The 22,292-nt window shown below is 32.7% G+C and overlaps 1 protein-coding gene across 1 annotated transcript in view; it reads left to right on the forward strand.

Moving 5' to 3' along the window:
- The window catches only part of LOC149164959 (laccase-3-like), a 56,797-nt gene extending 34,722 nt beyond the window's left edge, over positions 1 to 22,075 (forward strand). The window contains exons 4-7 of the mRNA XM_089429657.1: positions 17,840 to 17,980; positions 20,676 to 20,721; positions 21,245 to 21,373; positions 21,576 to 22,075. Of these exons, the coding sequence (XP_089285783.1) occupies positions 17,840 to 17,980; positions 20,676 to 20,721; positions 21,245 to 21,373; positions 21,576 to 22,075 (816 nt within the window). The remainder of the gene's footprint in view (positions 1 to 17,839; positions 17,981 to 20,675; positions 20,722 to 21,244; positions 21,374 to 21,575) is intronic.
- The last annotated feature ends 217 nt before the right edge of the window (positions 22,076 to 22,292 follow it).

Raw genomic sequence — 22,292 nt, forward strand, 5'->3', positions numbered from 1 at the left:
TAGCAGTACGGACTGATAACTGGGCTGTCCATTTTTTTTTTTTACATTCACCTATTTGACAAAGTGGACAAAACTCATTTTTGGAGTCATACAGAGTCCATTTCACACGAAATGAGTTGCACCAAATTTAGGATGACAAGCACTATGCGGTAATTTAGGTTCCACACCATTATGATGACTTTGATTTTTGAGCATAATTTTGAGCACCTGATCAGTAGTGTGGGGGTCCATCGGCAGGGGCAGACTGTTGGACTTAACCCCATGCACGTGGCCCCCCACGTGGCCATATTTTTAAGAAATAAGACATTAGAGGACATTTAATGCGTCCCACAAAATCACTCGATTTTCAGTGGAATTGTCTCTTCGTTAGCGCATTTTCGGGCAAATTTGTTGGATTGTGCCGGATTTTGGGGAATTTGTAGTGCGATCAGTAGAAGATTGGGAAAGACAATAACTTCTTCATTTTTTTACTAAATTAGGGGCAGAAAGAGTCAACATGAGAATTTTTGGGCATTCTGGAGCCATTGGAATAGCTTTCAAAGTTTTTTGTTCATTTTAAACTGACGTATTCACACTTTTGAGCATAATAGAGAGGGCCAAGTCATGAGAAGTTGGACCAAGGGGACATAACACAAGAGGGGTGAACTCCTTCATCATGTGTTGTGGTGATATTGTTTATGGTGATGTTTATGTATGTTTTAAGTTGTTGTTCAATCATTTGTTTATGTTGATTTGCACATAAAAATTACATAAAAGAACTCAAAAACCCATGTTTAAACTTGAAAATAATTTCATAAATCCTCAAGCATATTTAATATATTTTGAAAATGAATTTTAGCACAACAGAAACTGGTTTCCCCAATGAGATCATTAAACTTCCTGAATAAAGGATAATAGGAAACCAAGACTTTGGAGAGTGCATTTTTGGCATTACTATTCTCATCTCGAGAGGCAATAGAACCATAGAATCTGAGCACAGTAATAAGACAATAGTAGTTTTCTTTGGTCATTCGGTATGTTGAATGGAATGGTACCTACAATATATAAAATAAAGAGAAAGATCCAATTATTTATGATAACATGAGAAACTAAACTATAGTTATCCACTTTGTGACATTATAACAATAGTCCACTGACCCCAACCAGAGACAACGTTCATTATGGATATTGATCAGTTAGTCAAGAATGTAGGTGATTGGAATGTAAGTAGTATGTTAAGTGTGAGAGTTTAGTGGAGATACCAGGTGGGCCTCACACAAGGGCCTCCCTTACATGAGGTTCACATGCATGTTATTTTATTTAATATTTCCTTTCAAATTCTAATTTTCAAATTTTACCAGTGAAAAATGGAGGGTTGTTACTCTCTATGTTTTTTTTGTTAAAGGCTTTCACGAGCTCTATGAAGAAAATGTAAGAACCACCACCCAAAAGCAACTAATAGTTGTTTTCCTACTTCTCACTTAAAATCTTTAAGTAACTATTGATGGTTTTTTTCACAACTTTCTCTTGGACGTACTCGTGGGAAGTTCATATGAAGATTTTGATAATAATGTTTTATTACCTTTTCATTTATAGAAAAAGGAAAATAAATTCAAAAAAATATATTTTTTAATTTATTTAATAGGTTTTAAATTATACAACCATTAAATTTTGAATAAATAAACTTAAAGTATAAATTAAAATAAATGAATAAAAGTAAAGGTATAAAATAAATTATAAAATCACATTGATATCTATAAAGTAGTGTGGATATTATATATAATGTCTTATAAGAGAGATCGAAAGAAAAAAATAAATAAATAATGTTATTTTTATCTTTTGTATTATTTTTTTAAGTTGATTTATTGAGTGATTTTATTAATTTATAATATTTGAATTTTAAATAAAAAGATTTGAAATGTAAATTAAATTGATTAAATTATAAATTAAGATAAATTATAAATTTATGTTATTTATATTATTGTAGGTATATTTAGTAAATTTTAGTAATCAAATTACTAATTGGAAGTTGATTTATTGTTTACCAAATAAGCAGGTCTCACATCATTTTTATGTATTTGGTTTTATGTATTTGGTTGTCAAACACGTTTATAAGAAAAAAAGTATCAACAAGTAAGCCAAAAGATCAAAGTTTTTATCTAATAATGTAGAACTTTATAAATGTGTAATGTTTTGGTATTTTTTCTATCTTCATAAAATTATTGTTTTTAAATTGGTAATATTTATTATAAATTATTGGTTAGTTAATAAGAACACTTCTTATAATGCGAATGTGGTTTTACACATTATTATTATCTAGTGGATTCAGAATATGAATATTATTATTTAGTGGCCAATAAGGTGTAGATATATATTTTTATCATTTTTTTCTCTCTCTTAAGTTTTTAATCAATTACTTCCCACCATACTTTACGTCAACCTTCACATACTTATCAAAATATAATTCTCATCATTATTTATATAGGAATAAATTTGTAAATGTCCAAACATTTCATTTGATCAGTTCCTTCCAAATCAAGGCTATAGTATTTGATTTTCCTATTAACCATTATAAATTTAGCATTGACCAATCCAAGTTATAATACTTTTACAATTTTTTCTAAGGCATAATTTCTGAGAAACACTTATTTTAAATGAACTGTTAATTTTGCATTCATTACATTTCATATAATAAAAAAATTACCCATCATCACAATTTATTTTATAATTAATCTCTTCCTCTTCGGTGTTGCCTTGCTTTAGGGGTATGCTAATTTATCTCTATACCAAATTAATATTACCACCACGTTGATGGTATCAATTAGGAACACCATCCAATCTTGCCTAATGCTTTATTCCCATTTGGGTCAAATTTTGTTCTTGTGTATTAATGAATTGTCTATGTCCATTTAACAGTGTGCAATACATGTGTTTTATATCATATGTTCGATGTAAAATGATAGCTTGTTTTATGTTTTTTTAAGGCATAAAATAAATAATTTCTATTAATTTTAATTTTATTGTATTATACAATCTACAAATTTTTATTTAATTTAAAACAAAATTTATTTATATATAAAAATTAAACTAGGTTATCTAAAATTAGTTTATTCAAATTATATAAAATTAAAACCATTAAACTAGCACAGCTGTATTAAAAATATTAATCTGGTTGATATAAGGCAAAGACTTCGATTGTATCTACCATTAATAAATATATAATAGTAGAAATAATATTACAAAACAAAAATATTACAATAAAAATATTATTATTTTCATTAATAATAATTAATATATTATAAATAATAATATATATTAATTATTATTAATATTATATGTAATTTATTTATTATTTATAATTAATACATAATTATTAATTAGTTATTAAATATTAAAATTTATTAATTATTAATTACTAATTATGAATTAATTAATTAATTTGTCAGAATGTGACCTTGGACCATGGTTGACCACGATTTATTTAATAAAAATGGTTGATCATAGTTGAATAATATTAAACCCAAGGGACTAATATATAAATGCAAGGTATATCAACCCAAATATAAATTTATACACTAAAATAAACATGGATGACGATGGTCGATTTTCATACTGAGACAATCCTTGTCACAATGTGACATTGGACCATGGCTGGCCATCCTTGACCATGATTTAATTTCAAATTGACAAAATCTTTCTCACAATGTGACATTGGACCATGGTTGACCATGATTGATGTTATAAAACATAGTTGACCATTATTTATATTATAAACCAAAGGGAATAATAAACCCTAGGGATTAATAGTAAAAACTAAAGGGATTATAAACCTAAGGGAATAATATTAAACCCTAGGAATATGAACTCTTAGATTTATAAAACTAAGGGAATAATAAACCCAAGGGATAAAAATTATAAACCCAAGGTATATAGACCCTAATATAAATATTATAAAACCTTAAATAAATGATGAGCCCTGGTATCGCACCAAGAGTGATGCAACTCCCAAGGGATCCTCAAATTTATCTATCAACCTGGGGTTCATACAAACTTTGAGGTGACAATTTTATATGCACAATAGACGAGATTCTACTCACGCCACCCTCAACTAGGACATCTGATCAATAGTGCTCCAAGAACATTCCTCCTACTGAATTAGAATGAAAGCTAGCTAATGAAGGTGCAATTTAGAAGCTACCTCTAACTATGAAAAGGAAAATGTTATTAACTTCAACTTGAAAATTCTATTGCAACAATTCATGAAAAGGCAAGAGCTAAACTACTTGCAGAAAGGAAACTACATTATGTGGCAATCATCCATCTAGTTATCAGATCTTCTTGTAAAATAGAAGCTAACCTAGCAAACCATAATTCAAGATTCTATGTACCACTTAACTAGATCACACTTGCATGTAAATCAATGTTCTATTTGTGTCAAATCTTCGATAAGGAAACTAACACTATTATGTTTTTGCAGTAAAGGAAAATAAGGGTTTGGAGTGGCCTAGGAGCCTCCCTTGATCATGAAGTCACAACTGGAGATCAACATCCTTCAAAAGTAAGTCCAAGTTGCAATAAGGATAAACAATAGTGAAGAAAAGGGCTGCTACAAGTGTGCTACGAGAGGCTTCTACAGGTGCCCTGTATTGCTTCAAGAGGGCCTGTAATGCTATAAGAGGGCTTCTGAGAAGGTTTAAGAGGTGAAAATGATGGTTTAAGGGTATGGAAAAGGTAGATGGAGGTTGAGGTAAATGAGTGAAGGTGGAAAAATCGTCTATCCAAGCTCAAAGCCTTTTCAAGGCCTGTTTTGCACTAGAAGGGATGTTATAAGTGACCCTAAGAAAATGGTCTCATGAAACATAATTTTTGGGACAAAATTTGGGGTTCATAGGAGAAGGTGAGGGAGTCCAATATGGAGGCAGTGAAGGTTTCCTTGTCTGTGGATTCAAACAACACTGCAATCATCACATGCATAAACCCATTTAGCATTGAGAAAATGAAACAACTAGTAGTGGAAAATATGAGCTGAATTTAAATGTTATCTAATCTATGTCAAAACTCTTATCTAATCAATAAACTAACTCCTAAGCTACAACAAGCACATGCATAATAAGATGACTAACATAAATCTTCTTCCATGAAATCATAATCATAATACTTTTGGGCTATGGTTGTAAATCCTTCTATTGATGCTCCCACGAGAGAGATGGGGTAGAGGCTCCAATCATAGATTTTGATGGATTATTCTCTACTAAAATGAAAGAAACTAAGAAATACTCTCAAACTAAAAGAGATACAAATACATAAGAGAGACCTAATCCATTAGGTTGGGCCCAAACCCAAGAGCCTTAGCCTTATGGAACTAACTCAGTGATGAATCAACAAGAAACATCTCATTATCATTGAATCAAAGTCTAATACATCAAATAATAGTGAAAATAACAATGCAAAGTTGTTGAGCTCAATAACTACCTAGCTGAAAACAAAATTGAATCCTCATGAGCTCTTCTACATGCTTATTTATATAATAGGGTAGCTACTAGAAGCTCCCTTGAAAATAGGAATATTTCTCCTACAACTCGAGAATGGTGGATCATGTTCCTCATTACTTTCACTTCTTGGGTGCTAATGACCTCAAGCTGATGAGAGAGAGTGTCTTGTAATGTTGGGTTAATTGAGGAAGTTAAAGAGGTGGACAATGCCCTATATTCTCTCCTTGTTGTCTACTTTGAGCCCCCGCATCAAAATAATCTCAAAAATTGCTCCATTTCCTGCAATTAAACCATATTAGGCCACATGACATGAAAAACATATTTTATCCTTCTCACTAAGCATAATATAAAAAAAATGTAAATAAATGTGAGAAAGAGATAGTTCTAAAGATGGAGCATGGCATCATGATGCTTATAATGTACCTATTGATGAGCCTCATTAATAAACATGGTTGATCATGTTTAATTTTCATATTGAGAAAATCCTTGTCACAATGCAATGTTGGACCATGCTTGACTATGATTGATTTTCATATCGAGACAATATTTGTCACAATGTGACATTGGAAAATGGTTGACCATGACTGATTTTCATATTGAGACAGTCATTATCATAACACGACATTCAACCATGGTTGGCTATGATTGACCATGGTTTACCATGTTTGATATTATAAACCCAAGGGAATAATAAACACAAGGAATTAATACTAAACCCCAAGGTATTATGAACCTGAAGGATTAATATTAAACCCAAGGGACTAATATTATAAGCTTAAGGTATATAAAATCTAAGATAAATACTATAAACACTAAACTAAACCTAGTTTATAATGGTCAGGTATGGTTTATTTTCATATTGAGACAATTCGTGTCACAATGCGATGTTGGATCATGGTTGACTATGCTTAAACGTGGTTGATTTTCATATCAACAAAATCTTTGTCACAATGTGACACTCGACCATGGTTGACCATGATTGACCATGGATGACAATGTTTAATTTTATAAAACATGGTTGAACATGGTTTACTAAGGTTGACCATGGTTGACCAAGAGTATCATATTGAAACCATATTTGTCATAATATGACGTTGGACCATGGTTGAAACAATGATTGATTTTCATATTGAGACAACCTTTGTCACAATGTGACATAGGAACATGGATGACCATGATTAACCATGGTTGACAATGATTTATCTTATAAGATATGATTGACGATGGTTGACAATGATTGAATTTATAAAATAGGGTTGACCAATGTTGACTATGATTAATATATAATCCCAAGGGAATAACAAACCCTAGGGATATTTATTATATTATAAACCCAAGGGAATAATAAAACCTAGGGATTAATACTAAAAACCCAAGGGATTATAAACCCAAGGGAATAATATTAAACCCTAGGAATATGAACCCTTAGATTAATAAACCCACGGGATTGATATTATCAACCTAAGGGAATAATAAACCCAGTGGATAAAAATTATAAAACCAACGTATATAAACCATGAGAGAAATATTATAAACCCTAAAATAGATAGAGTTGACCATGGTTAATTTCCATATTAAGATAATCCTTGTCACAATGCAAATTTGGACCATGGTTGACCATGATTGATTTTCATATTGAGAGAATCTTATCATAATGCAATGTTGGACCATGGTTGATTTTCATATTGAGGCAATCATTGTCACAATGTGACATTCAAACATGGTTGACCATGGTTGGCTATGATTGACCATGGTAGACCATGGTTGATATTATAAACCAAAGAAATTAATACTAAAACTCAAAGGGATTATGTTGTTAGAAATTAATTAACATGACAATGAATACATAAAATATCGCAGAAACAGAAATAAATAAATTCATAAAACAAGAGAGACACAAATATACATGGTTCACCAAATTTGGGCTACGTCTACAGATAAACAACCAATACTTCCTTTTATATTATCCAACAAAATGAAGAGATGCAACCTATAATAGATCCGCTGTAATTTCCTGTTCACTCTCACACAAACTCCTCTCTCACTCTCACTCAAAATAATAATTCACAACCGCAATACAATTCTTCATATAAATTGAGGGAGTCTTCTAAGGAAAAAACCATAAATTAACATAACTTCTACCATCATATCATCTGCCTAATGAATGACCCAGATTGACTATTAAATTACAATATTTTACAAGGCAATTTTTCATCTAATTTTGGCTTCGGGAGGGGGGGTGGCTCATAAAATCTTCGTCTCCCTCCCTGGACCCCTCTGACAATGATTAAATAGTAAGTGTTGCTACCCCTTTAGGAATAGGGATCCAACGTGACTGAAACAAAAAGCATCTGAACAATGAGGAAGATAATCAGGCCCCACACCCAACGATCTCCCACTTGGAGACTGATTATATAAAGTTTATTGTTGCTTCACTTGTTGGACAATGAATCCACTTGGGACTGGTTGTCTCTCATATTCACCATCATACTTGAAGGCAAATTGAAACTAACCAGAATCTCATTTTCTCCTTGGTTACAACTTTTCCTAACATATATGTAGGATTCTGGCTAGTGTGTATATTTTCTTGCTTCAACTGTCCATCTTCCAACATTGACTATATGTTTAATCTTGGGATGAAATGTTGAGTTATTTGCAAGATGAATGACACTCTGGCTATCATTATATAACCTATCCATCTCCTTCTTCTTATAGAATTCATCCATAAATCTTTGTAACCAAATCACTTCTTTTCTAGCCTTTGTAGCAACAATATAATATCCCTATCACCTACCTTATATGCTTCAATATAATATCCCTATAGAGAGATATTTGAACCACAAAAGCATAATTCTTGATTTGTGGCACGTCTCAAATACCTAAGAATCCACTTCACTGCCATCCAATACTCTTTTCCTGGATTGTTCATATGCATGCTTACAACTCCCATTGCATGTGCAATATTAGGCCTTGTGCATACCATTGGATACATTAATCTTCCAACTACTGATGCATATGGAAATTTACACATATAAGCCATCTCTTTTTAAGTCTTGGGACACATCTCCTTACTTAGTTTCAAATTTCTAGCCAAAGTTGTACTAACTGGCTTTGCATTCTGCATATCAAATTTTTCTAATGCCTTTTCTATGTACTCACTCAGAGACAATGTTAATTTGTGATTTTTCTTGTCTCTAGTTATTCTCATACCAAGGATTTCTTTTGCAGCACCCAAATCCTTCATTGCAAATGAATTTTCCAATTTTCTTTTCATCACATTTATTTCATGCATGTTAGACTCTACAAAAAAATGTCATCTACATACAATAACAATATAATATAGCATCATCATTTTTATTTCTTAGATAAACACAATGATCAGAGTGACATCTAGTATAACTTTGTTCAGACATAAACTTATCAAATTGTATATAACACTCCCTTGGAGTCTGTTTTAAGCCATACAAGTTCTTCTTCAATTTGCACACTAATTTCTCCTTCTCTTTGACATCATACCATTGTGGTTGTTGCATATATATTTGCTCCTTCAATTCCTCATGGAGAAATGTTGTCTTTACATTAACTACTCTTGATGCAAATCTTTTATTACCACTAAACTTAAAATAGTTCTGATTGAAGTCATTCTAACAACTAAAAAATAAATTTAATTAAACCCTATACCTTTCTTTTGTGCAAACCCTTTTACCACAAGTCTAGCATTATGCCTCTGTTTTCCTCTATCTTCTTCCTTCAACCTATAAACCTATTTCTTATGCAATGTCGTTTTACATGCAAGAAACTTAACTAAGTCCCAAGTATGGTTATGCATCAAGGAGTCCATCTTGTCATTCATGGATTGCTCCCACTTCCTCTCGGTTTCTACTTGCACTGCATCTTCATATCTTCCTACTTCACCAGAATCAATCAACAATACATAATATAATGAATGATAGTATCATTCAGGGGGTCTACTTATCCTGGTAGATATTCTATTGCCACTTTCAGGTGTTTGAGGTGCTTTTTGTTGTTGTGGTTGTTGTTGTTGTTCTGGCTATTAATCATTATAATTTTCAAGCACCTTTACTTTTTCTGTGATCTCATCAAACATTGTGTATTGTTTGTTTTCCTTTTCCTATTTCTTTTCCCGCATTTGATCCTTATACAAGACATTTTCATTTAATATGACATCTCTACTAATAATGATTTTGTGATTCTCATAATCATATAAGAAATAACCAAAATAATTAACACCATATCCAATAAAGGTACATTTCTTTGATTTTTCCTCAAGCGTTCTTGTATTTTCTTTATTGATATGGACAAATGCTTCACAACCAGAAGTCTTTAAAAATGAGTAGTTTAGCTTTTTACTTGTCCATGCCTCCTCCGGAATACCACCATCCAAGGAACTTGAAGGCGCTATGTTTATTAGATAAACAAAAGTATCTACAACATCTGGCCAAAATTTAAAGGGAAATCTTGCATGCCCCATGATTGTCCCACTCATCCTTTATGACACACCATTTTCCTGTGGTGTTTCTAGAACTATCTTCTTTGTGAGAATTACATGCTTTGAATAGTAGTTATCAAACTCTCTCCTACAATATTCACCTCCATTTTCTGATCAAAGAAACTTCAAATTATTTCTTGTCTCATTCTCAACCAGAGATTTCCATTTCTTGAAAATATCAAATACATCAGATTTATTTCGAATACAATAAATCCAAGTTTTTCTAGTTGCATCATCAATAAAAGTAACATAATAGTGAGAGCCACTGAGAGATGATATCTAAGCAAGCCCCCATACATCTGTATGTGCAAGATCTAATTTTTATCTCTTATTTTTTTCCCAAATTTGATAAGTCTAACTCCTTCTCCTTTCCATAAACACAATTCTCACAAAAATCCAAATCAACATGCTTCAAACTTGACAAAAAATTTCTTGAGTGAAGAATTTGCATCCCCTTCTCCCTCATGTACCCGAGGCTATAATGCCACAATGCCATATCTACTCCAGTGGAGGTTAAAACCTTACCAAATTTAGAAATGATATTGCATAAATACAATGTACCAACCTTTTCTCCTTTTTCTATTGCGAGGATTCCTTTAGTGACCTTCCAGGTTTTGTCTGTAAAAGTAGTTACACAACCTTCACCTCCCAACTTCCCTATTAAATTTATATCTTTCTTTAGATCTGGAGCATGCCTTACCTCCTTAAATAACCATCGGTTTCCATCATATTTCTTTATAAAAATCTTACCCATTCTAATGATTTTATAGGGTTTATCATCACCTAGACAAACTTGTCCAAAATATCCTTGAACATAGTCATGAAAATTTTTCCTATTAGGTGTGTCATGGAATGAGGCCCCTAAATCTACCATCCAAGCATCAATAATATTCCCTAATGAAAGAATCAAAGAATCTTGCAACACATCACCTGTCACATTTGCTTCATGATTATTCTCTTACTATCCATATCCTTCTTTTCCCTTCCGAGATTTTCATTCTTTCTTCAGGTGTCATTTTTTCCTGCATTTCCAGGACGCTATCCGTGATCTGGATTTGTATCTACCTTTTCTTGACTTACTATGATTTCCTGAGATCCTTCCACTTTCCATTTTTCTTCCCCTATTCTTTGCACTAAAATCATTACCTGATGTCTCACCAGAGCTTTTTCATTGTGTTTTCTTGCTAAGGATGGAAACAACAACATCATTTAACTTTAAAGTATTAGATCAAGAGAAATAGTTACTAATAGCCATAACTAGGTCATTCCAACTTTGTGGCAATGAGGACAAAAATAATAGAGCCCTAAATTCATCATCAAAATTTACCCCTACATAACTTAACTAACTAATAACCATGTTAAAATTGATATAAATGATGAGCAACACATCCACCTTCTGACATCTTCATATTAAATAGATTATTTATAATAAATACCTTATTTGAGGCCTAGGGTTTTTCATTAAGTTTGGACAATGCTGTCATTAAACCTTCTGTTGTTGTTTCCTTTGAAATGTTGAATTCCACCAATGATGCGAGACACAAATGTATCGTTCCTGGTGCCTTTGTGTTGAGAATCTCACATTTTGTGTCCATCATACTCGTTGGATTCTTTGATTTTCTGCTTAATAGTAGGTACATATCATTTTGATGCACATAATCTTCCATTTGCATCTTCCATAGTTGGTAGTTTTGGCTGTTAAATTTTTCAACCCTAAACCTATCATCTTCTGCCATTTCTGCCGCTCGAACCAAGAACCATTCTCTACTGTGAGTTTATTAGCCAAATAAACCTTTGACTTTAATACCAGTTCTTAGACAATCATTTACGAAACAATGAAATACATAAAATATTGTGGAAACACATATAAATACACACATAAAACAAGAGAGACACAAATATACGTGGTTCAACCAATTTGGGCTACGACCAAGTAGAAGCAACCAGTCATTCCTTTTATATTATCGAGAAAAATGAAGAGATACAACCTATAACAGATATGCTAGAATTTCTTATTCATTCTCACACAGCCTCCTCTCTCATTCTCGCTCAGACTAATAATGCACAGTTGCAATACGATTCCCTCATATGAACAGAAGTTTTCCTTATAGGGAAAAAATCATAAATTAACATAACTTCTACCATAAGATCATCCACCTAATGAATGACCCAGATTGACTATGAAATTACAATATTTTACAAGGAAATTTTTCATCTATTTTTAGCTTTGGGGGTGTTTCCCTCGAACCCTCATCAAGGTGGGGGGCTCATAAAATCATTGTCCCCCCCCCGCCCCCCAAATCCCCCTTACAAAAATTAAATGGGTGGCATTTCCATCACGTTAGGAATAGGGATCCAACACAACTGAAACAAAAAACCTGTGAACAATCAAGAAGATAATTAGCTTCCACACCCAACATATGAACCCAAGGGAATAATATTAAACCCAACGGAAAATTATTATATACCCAAGGTATATAAACCCTAGGATGAATATTCCAAACACTAAAATAAACATGATTGATCATGGTTGACCATAGTTAATTTTCATATTGAGATAATCCTTGTCAAAATGTGATGTTGGACCATGGTTGACTAAGCTTAATCATGGTTTATTTTCATATCAAGACAACCTTTGTTACAACGTGATGTTGGACCATGGTTGATCATGATTGACCTTGGATGACCGTGTTTGATTTTATAAAAAATGATTGAACATGGTTACCAAGGTTGACTGTGATTGACCATGATTTATCATCGATGACCATGATTATCATATTGAAACAATCTGTCATAATGTGACGTTGGACCGTGGTTGAGACAATGATTGATTTTCATATTGAGACAATCTTTGTCACTTGCGATGTAGGAGAATGGATGACCATGATTCACCATGGTTGACCACAATTGATTTTATAAAATATGGTCGATGACATTTGATCATGGTTGACCATGATCGATATTATAAACCCGAGGGATTAATACTAAAAACCCAAAGGATTATAAACCTAAGGGAATAATATTAAACCCTAGGAATATGAACCCTTAGATTAACAAACCCAAGGGATTGATATTATAAACCCAAGGGATAAAAAATTAGAAACCCGAGGTATATAAATGCTAATATAAATATTATAAACCGTAAAAGAAACATGGTTTACCATCGTTGGCTATGACTGACCATGGTTGAACATGATTGATATTATAAACCAACGAGGATAATAAACTCAAGGGATTGATATCATAAACCCAAGGTAATATTAAACCCAAGGGATTAACACTAAAACCCCGAGGGATAATGAACACAAGGAATAATACCAAATCCAAGGGACTAATACTATAAACCAAAGGTATATAAACCTAAGATAAATGTTATAAACACTAAAATAAAAATGGTTGAGAATTATTGATTTTCATATTGAGACAAACCTTGTCACAATGTGATGTTGGACCATGGTTGACAATGCTTAACCATGGTTGATTTTCATATCAAGAAATTCTTTTTGACAATGCGATGTTCGACAATGGTTGACCATGATTGACCATGGATGACCATGTTTGATTTTATAAAAGAACATTTTTACTGTGATTATCTTATTGAGATGATCTTTATTTAATGCATCATTGGCCAATGGTCGACCATCATTAACCATGGTTGAACATGATTGATTTTATAAAATATGATTGATGATGGTTGACTTGCATATCCATAAAATCTTTGTCACAATGCGACGATCGACCATGGATGACCGTGATTAACCATGGTTGACCATGTTTGACTAAGGATGACTATGAGTGAACAATGTTGACTATCATCGAGTATGGTAAACATACAATTGATTAACATTGACCATGGTTGATTATTTATACATTGACTACAAAGGTTAAATATCTTTCTCTATGTCATCATGATGACCCTAGATATGTGTCTATGCTTAATTATAAGCATGTTTGACATAATGCCTATCAATTATCATGGTTCAACATGATCTTCATGTTCACTATCTTTGACCAAATTAATCATGAAGATTGATCATGATTATAATGTGTTAGTGTTTAAATTAACATATTATTAATGTGGAAATTTATAAATCAATGTAATAATCTCTAGTAATAATCTACTATTAATATTAGTAATGTATTAATAACATTATTATTATTATTAAATCATATATTCTAAACTTAGTATTATAACTTCTAATAAGTAAAACCCTAAAAACCTTAATAATAAACCATATATATTAAAGTTATGAAATACCCCTTTTTTGGGGTGGTGTAGTTATTTTTATTTTTTTAATATTTTTATTATTTTAGATGAATATTTTATTTATTTTTATTAATTTTGGTTGTTTTTTATTCTATAATTAGTTTAATTAGCTATAATTTTGGTGATTATCTTAATAGTTTTTATTAATTTATATAATTATTTTAATTATGAAATTATTATAGATATATGTCTTATTTAAATTTTTGTTTTTTAATTATGTTTAATTTTTATTCTCACCCACTTCATTGCATTAAAATCTAACATGCTTTTGAATTTATTACAATATTGAATGAAATTTACTTCAAAATATTATGTTTTTAGTTAAAGAATTACAAAAAAAAAATTGAGTAAATGGAATAAATAGTTATTTTTTTGTCAACTACTTTTATTTTATTTAAATTTAACTAATTTTAATATATATTACCAATTAATCTATTAACATTACTTAAAAAATTAAATATAACATTTCTTTTAACATTATAATTATATTTATTATATTGTATGTATTTTAACAAATCACTTCCTTTAAATATCTAAATCTACAATCAACTCAAATTTAAAATGATGCAAATATTTCAACCCAAATTTAAAATGATGCAAATATTTCATTTATATTCGAAATACCAGATACGAAGAAGAACAACGTTTTTGACACCTCTGGAACACAATAACCGTGGCATTAATTAAGAGAAGACCTAAAGGGTTTCTGTGGTACAATAAATGGCTTTAATTAAGAGACAAAACCTAAATGGTTTATGTGGTACAATAAATGTCATTAATTGAAAGTCGTTTTTCATGATATGAAGTGTGAGCATTTGAAAACAAGTCAAAACACAATAAATATTGCAATAACCATATAACATAGATGTTCACTTCTTTACTTTTTTTTCCACGGTGCTGAATCCAAATATGCACCTAAAAAACCATTTTAACTGCAACAAATCAAGATTTAACCTCAATTTCTTCCGCCGGATTCCGTCACTGGAATCTCCAAAAAGTCGCATTATAGACAACTCCATTTTCTAAGCAGTTGTCTATAACGCGACTTTTTGAAAGCTTTCCCGGCCGGTTTTTCCGGTCGAAATCTGGCAGGAATTTATTGGAATCGCAAGTTTGATAGCTAGTTTCTGCACAATGAAAGCATCCCAAGGGTTTTCCAGGGTGCTGAATCCAAATATGCACCTAAAAAACCATTTTAACTGCAACAAATCAAGATTTAACCTCAATTTCTTCTGCCGGATTCCGTCACCGGAATCTCCAAAAACTCGCATTATAGACAACTCCATTTTCTAAGCAGTTGTCTATAACGCGACTTTTTGAAAGCTTTCCCGGCTGGTTTTTCCGGTCGAAATCTGGCAGGAATTTATTGGAATCGCAAGTTTGATAGCTAGATTCTGCACAATGAAAGAATCCCAGGGGTTTTCCAGGGTGCTGAATCCAAATATGCACCTAAAAAACCATTTTAACTGCAACAAATCAAGATTTAACCTCAATTTCTTCCGCCGGATTCCGTCACCGGAATCTCCAAAAAGTCGCATTATAGACAACTCCATTTTCTAAGCAGTTGTCTATAACGCGACTTTTTGAAAGCTTTCCCGGCCGGTTTTTCCGGTCGAAATCTGGCATGAATTTATTGGAATCGCAAGTTTGATAGCTAGTTTCTACACAATGAAAGCATCCCAGGGGTTTTCCAGGGTGTTGAATCCAAATATGCACCTAAAAAACCATTTTAACTGCAACAAATCAAGATTTAACCTCAATTTCTTCCGCCGGATTCCGTCACCGGAATCTCCAAAAAGTCGCATTATAGACAACTCCATTTTCTAATGGAAAAATAGAATGTCTTTTAACATCGTGGCAGTAAAAATGTAATTTAGATGTTTTAAACACATACTGAAGAAAAAAAATGTAACTTATCTGTTTTAAAGCATCTTTCGATAGATTTTCGCTCTCATAAGAAAATCAATAATCATTTTCAATCACAAAATGCACATTTTCCATCAAAACCAGTATTGGCAAAATAGAAAGTGTTTTAACATCATGGCAGTAAAAATGTAATTTAAAACATACCGAAGAAAAAAAATGTAATGTAAACGTTTTAAACGCATCGTAAATCAATAATCATTTGTAATCAGAAAATGCACATTTTCCATCCAAACCAGTATTATTTTTGCTTAAAACAAGGAATTTATGTGATCTGAATTTCTCTGCTCATAATTGATTAATTAACTTTCAATAAATTCATAATTGGTTAATTAACTCTTAATAAATTTATTATTAGTATCATCATTTGCATCAATGTCCATGAAGTGTTCAGCTCTGGTTTTTCTTCTTAGAATCTTAGCTCAATTTCTGGTTGAAAATAATTGTCGTCACATCAACTTTCAGTTATATATGGAAACATTGTAACAGAAAACCCAACTAACTTATTTAACCATTGTTTCTCTATTGCCCAAGCTTATTATTATTATTCCATGAAATCAATTCCCATTACGATCTAGCCATATAACCAAGCTCAATAATTGGAATCAAATTCTGCACGTACCATCAAAAAAATATATTTTAGGTTATAAGAATTGAAAAAATATTGAATTTACATAGATTGGGTTGGGTTTCTACTTAATATATGATTCTGTATTTACACATTAAAAATAATTAGTATATAAATTTTAATATATATAAAAATTATTTTGATATATTGATATATATAAAATAAAATAAATTAGTTAGGTCAAGATAGTTTAAGTGGTAGTGGGCTCAAATCTGCTACTAATCTCTTTTTATAATAAATAATAAACATGTAAACACTAAAATTAAAAAATCCTATCAAACTATATATATAGATATAACCATTTTATTATCATTAAAAAGAATTTTAATATTAACATTCCTATCTTAGAATTTTAATGTTAACATTCATATCTTATTGATGTTCCATATACTTTTCAGATTCGGTAATAAATGGCTTTTCTTAGTTTTTCATTGAATATTGTTCTTCTTAATTTTCAAATTTCATTGTAGAACTTTAATCCTCTAAACCTACGACATTGAGAGGAAATTGTAAGTCTAGTTTACATGGCCTCATGAAGCATCTGTACGCCCGAAGTCGAACTAAACTGAGCCGCGTGGTGAAGTCAAGTTGCGCCCCTCCTCTATGAATCTCCCACCATCGGGCTTATCGCCCCACGATATTGTTGCACCCCTTCTCTCTGAAATTACCACGATCGGGTTCATCTCCACGATAAATAATAAAGCCCAAATTTGTTTGTGTGTGTTTAACGTATGACTATCGGTTTTGATTCTTTAAATGATTTCAAAGTTTATTCCAGTGGTTTCAATAGTCTCCATCTAATTTTTCATTTTGATTTTGAATCATCTTTATATGATTTTTAAGTTGGTTTCTTTGGCTCATTACTTTTTTATTATGCAAATAAAAATATTGGTTTAACGTTTAACGACGATGGTTTAACGTTTGTTCAGTAATGACGATGGTTTAACATTTGTTTGTATAAATATTGGTTGCTTTGACGTTTGTTTTGTGAAGGGAAGACTTCAATATAGCTAATGTTTGATGTTTGGATGCCTACACAGCTTGAACCGAAGAATATTACCAGGCTATGCAAGACGTATGAATTAGTCGTCGTCAATGGACAGCTATCAGACCCAACGATTCTTGTTGTTAATGTTTATAACAGAGCCAAGTACGATGTCACTATTCACTACTATTCATTGGTATGTCACTCTATCCTCAATGGGAAGAACAAGATATCTGATGCGGCATCGCCTATCCATTATATAGATTCCCCTTAAATTCCCTTTAAATGAGAGTGGTCAGCTCAAGGTTCTGTTGTTTATGGTTTCGTTAAAAGTAGGTCAAGGTTCCATTATCATTAACATTGTATATAAAACTTTGATATATTTGAGACTAAAATATAAACATTTGATACTTTACAACTCACATTGAAGGCGAATCTGTTTAGCTAATAGAGGTTGCCGATGTGCTGCGATTTATACATAGATTTGATAGGTATAGATGCGGTCTTTATAAACAGGTCTGATGAGTATAGAATATAAAGATCATCCTTGTATCTGTCAAGCATGGAGTGAGAGAGGGTGGGCTGATGGACCTGGATATATTACACACTGTTCCATTGAATTCAACTAGGTGGACGTTACACATACATATTCAACATCACTGATCAAGAAGGAACTTTGCGATGGCATGCTCATGTGTCATGGCTTTTGGCTAGTGTGTTTACAAAAATTGAAGAGAACAAAATGTGGAGCAGAGGACTTGCTTGTCTTAGTATTACAAACAAGTTAAATAAGGTTACATTGGAAACATCACTAATAAATTACTGGAGTTAAACTGGACTTAAACTCAACTAACTCAAACTGAATTGGGACACTTGGAGGGACTCTTTTGACACCTAACAAGTGGTTGGGATTAGATTCTCTAACACTCCCCGTTAATTACAACCAAAAAAAAATAAAAAAATTAAGATACCTGTTGGTCTATGTCTCAGCTATGTTTACAATTTAAAAAATTGACTTCAACTTTTCTTCTTCTCTTTTTCCACATCCTATAGCCTTTAAATTGTTTAACCATTTTCTTCTTGTCATATCCTTCAAACCTCACATTCTTCATTTGCTAGTGCATGTCTTCCATTTTTCCAGGTTGTCTAAGCATATCCCAAACTTTTTCAAAAAACGAGATATATGTGGGTTGCTGCCACATATTATCTTCTGTAGTGCACTTTTCATCTTCAATCTGCTGCAACATTAGACCATAATATAATTTCATCTCTTGATGACTCCAATACCTAAAAATTTCATTAATTTGTTTGTCATGCATGTTGTCTTCAAGGTTCATTTATGAAGCTTCTATGTAGAGCTCATCAAGACATGGTGTTGCAACCCATGCTTCAAGAAAATTTAATTGTTCTTCAAAATCGTTTTTGTACCTTCACATTTTAAATTAATTATAATTTTAAAAACATCTATAGAACCACATTGGTTTTGTTCCTTCTGCTGTACAATGACAGCTTCCTTCTGTTGTACTTCCTTCTCAGTTTCTTTTCTGTTTTGTCTTTCTCTTTCTGGGCTTCCTTCTTTTCCTTTTCCTTTGTTTCTGTACTAACCTGTACTACTGCAACTAGGTTGCCTTCAACTGTCTCACCAAATAACATCATGTCAATATGATGTTTTTGTTGCATCACCTGCAACTCTTCATCATTAACCAAGAATTCTTCATCAAATTTTACATGAGCAATATTAATTGTTGGATTCACCTTACCATACATTGCTCGAATGGCAGTTTCACTATCCTCAGCAAGCTCTGTTGCTAGTTTTACCAAATATTTGTCCGCTTGTGGCTGTGCACAGTGGGTTTCGTGAGCATCTACCTGCTCCTTCTCTCTATAGATCCACCTTCATCTTCAACTTCAATACTCCCCCTTGGACCAAAACACCTCTCAAGGGTATTGTAGGCCTCCTTGGTTGTTTCGGCTTCTAAAATCAGGGGAAGAATCGACAGATTCTTTTATGCATTTCAATGCAAATGCATCATTTTGCCTCTTCTCTTCCAAATCTAAAAAGATGTCAAACATCTCTTGTTGTCGTTTTGACCTTCTCAGCCTCTTATCTTTTCCATTTTTTGAGTGTTGCCTCACTACGACTCAACAAGCAAAACAAATTGTAGACATCGCATCTAACTGCAATAAAAAAAACCTATTTTTCTTGGCTTCCAAAAACAAATAAATCTACAAATTTTCACAAGAGCAACGTTGGCACAAAAACTTTTCCAAAAAAAAATCACAATTCCCAAAACCAATTAGAACAATACACCCTTTTCTTTTTCTAAACTTAAAAAAATCTCCTTCAAATAAGTCTTTTTAAAAAAATTCTATCCCTTCTTAAATAAACTTCAAAACATCTTTTCTTAAAGGATTCCATGGCTCTTTAGCAATACCACCATATTTCAAATATTATATAAGCCCTTTTCCTCCAACAAAACAAATGGTCCCTTTTAAAACAAATGTGAATACTCTTTTTGTGAGAACTTTGTTTTGTTTTAAAAATCTTTACGTATATCCCAAATTTATTCATCTCACGTGGCATTTTATCCCAAATACAATGCACTTTTCTTTAAAACATCACATGGACATTTTATATAAGCAAACATTTAACCTTCGGCGTTATGCACATTTCGTGCTCATGCAAGCAATGGGCTTTGCTGCTGCTGTCTTCGTGAAATTCACTTGTTGCTTGATCGTGTTGCTTGATCATGAGACGCAGCCGCCATTACCTTAACTTTTCCAGCGAATCGCACTGCCAATCCGCTTCTTGCCTCACCTTTATCCTCTCGTGCGTCGTGGACCTCTTTTTAAATATGACGAGTACTGCTAACGCTTTGTGGTATGAGCAGAGGTCGCGTGCTAACTCTTCTTTCGACGTGAAGGGCAACGTTAGTGGTCTAATGCCGTCCATCACAACTGACCCGCGCCAATTGAAATTCAATGCTCGATTAACGGGCTTTCTCCTCTGACAGTGGAGCTTTTTGTTCACTCACGTTGCTATTGGAGTCTTATGAAAATTTGTTTCTCTTTGTTGCTCTCAAGGAGTCTTACGTAGGCTGAGCTCTCATACCATGACAAAAATTACAAAAATGAAGAGAATAAAATGTGGAATAGAAGGCTTTCTCTTCTCAATATTACAAATCGGTTAAATAAAGTTACATTAGAAACATCATTAATAAATGACTGGAGTTAAACTCGAAGTAAATTCAAAGTAAACTGGGACGCTTGGAATTGACACCTAACAAGTGGTTGGGATTAGATTCTCCAACATATACACTATTTTTACATATACACTACTGTAAAAAAGAAAACTCATATCCCTTTTCTAAATCTCATGGGAAACTCCTCTTCAATACAGAAATTATTAATGTATGTTTAATGCCTAATATTGATTAAAAGCGATGTTGTAATTGAACAGGGGAATGGTGGAACACTGACACTATCGTGGTTATAGACGAAGCACTCTCCACTGGTGCTGCGCCCAATTTATCGGATGCATATACCCTTAATGGACAGCTAAGAGACCTATATAATTGCTCTAGGGCAGGTATTAATACTTTCCTTTCATAGATCAGGTATTGAAAATTGAAATTATATAAATAGGTTTGTTGAATACTGACTTATAGATATTGTTGATGGAGGAACATTTCGGTTTCCTGTAAAACAAGGGGAAACTTACCTTCTCCGGATGGTCAATGCTGCACTCAATAGTGCCCACGTTTTCAAGATCGCAGGCCACTAATTTACAGTTGTAGCTGTGGATGCTTCCTACAACAGGCCATACAAAACATATATAATCGTCATTGCTGCCGATCAGACTATTGATGGTCTCGTCATGACCGACCAACCTACGGGTGGATACTATATGGCTGCTCGAGATTATGATAATCAGGGAGCAGGCAACTTCGATAACAATACAACTATAGCCATTTTAGATTACGTGGGACATCAAAATACACGTCCCAATTTACGTAAACTTCCATACTACAATGACACTGTGGTCATCACTAGATTTGGTCGAGCATTGCCAAGCCTAAATTCCAAAGAGTTCCTAGTGGACGTTCCACATAGCATAGATGACAGCCTCATCGCCACAGTTGCGCTGGGATTACTTCCATGTGAAGTTGGAAACACCTGTCAAGGTCCCGTCCGAACAAGGCTCAGTGAAAGCATGAACAACATGTACTTTGTGTTGCCCAGTGTCGCCCTGCTTCAAGCTTATTATTTCGTATTAATGGTGTGTTTATGAGGGATTTTCTGTTCACACCTAATCTTCAACGGTTGGGTAAACAGGAACGTGAACAGTCATCAAGAAGATGAACTGATCCGTCCATTTTATGTATATAAACAATAGTTATCTAATGAAATAATCAGTCAGTTTTCTTCTGCCCATTTTGGAGTTACCCTGGCCTGACATGGTATCAGAGCACAGGTCCCAGATTCCTTGTAACTCCCTTATCTCTGTC

The sequence above is a fragment of the Pinus tabuliformis genome, chromosome 5_1 (assembly GCF_031772625.1).
Source record: "Pinus tabuliformis cultivar Carrire ecotype Pingquan chromosome 5_1, CPIR1, whole genome shotgun sequence".
Classification (NCBI taxonomy): Eukaryota; Viridiplantae; Streptophyta; class Pinopsida; order Pinales; family Pinaceae; genus Pinus; species Pinus tabuliformis.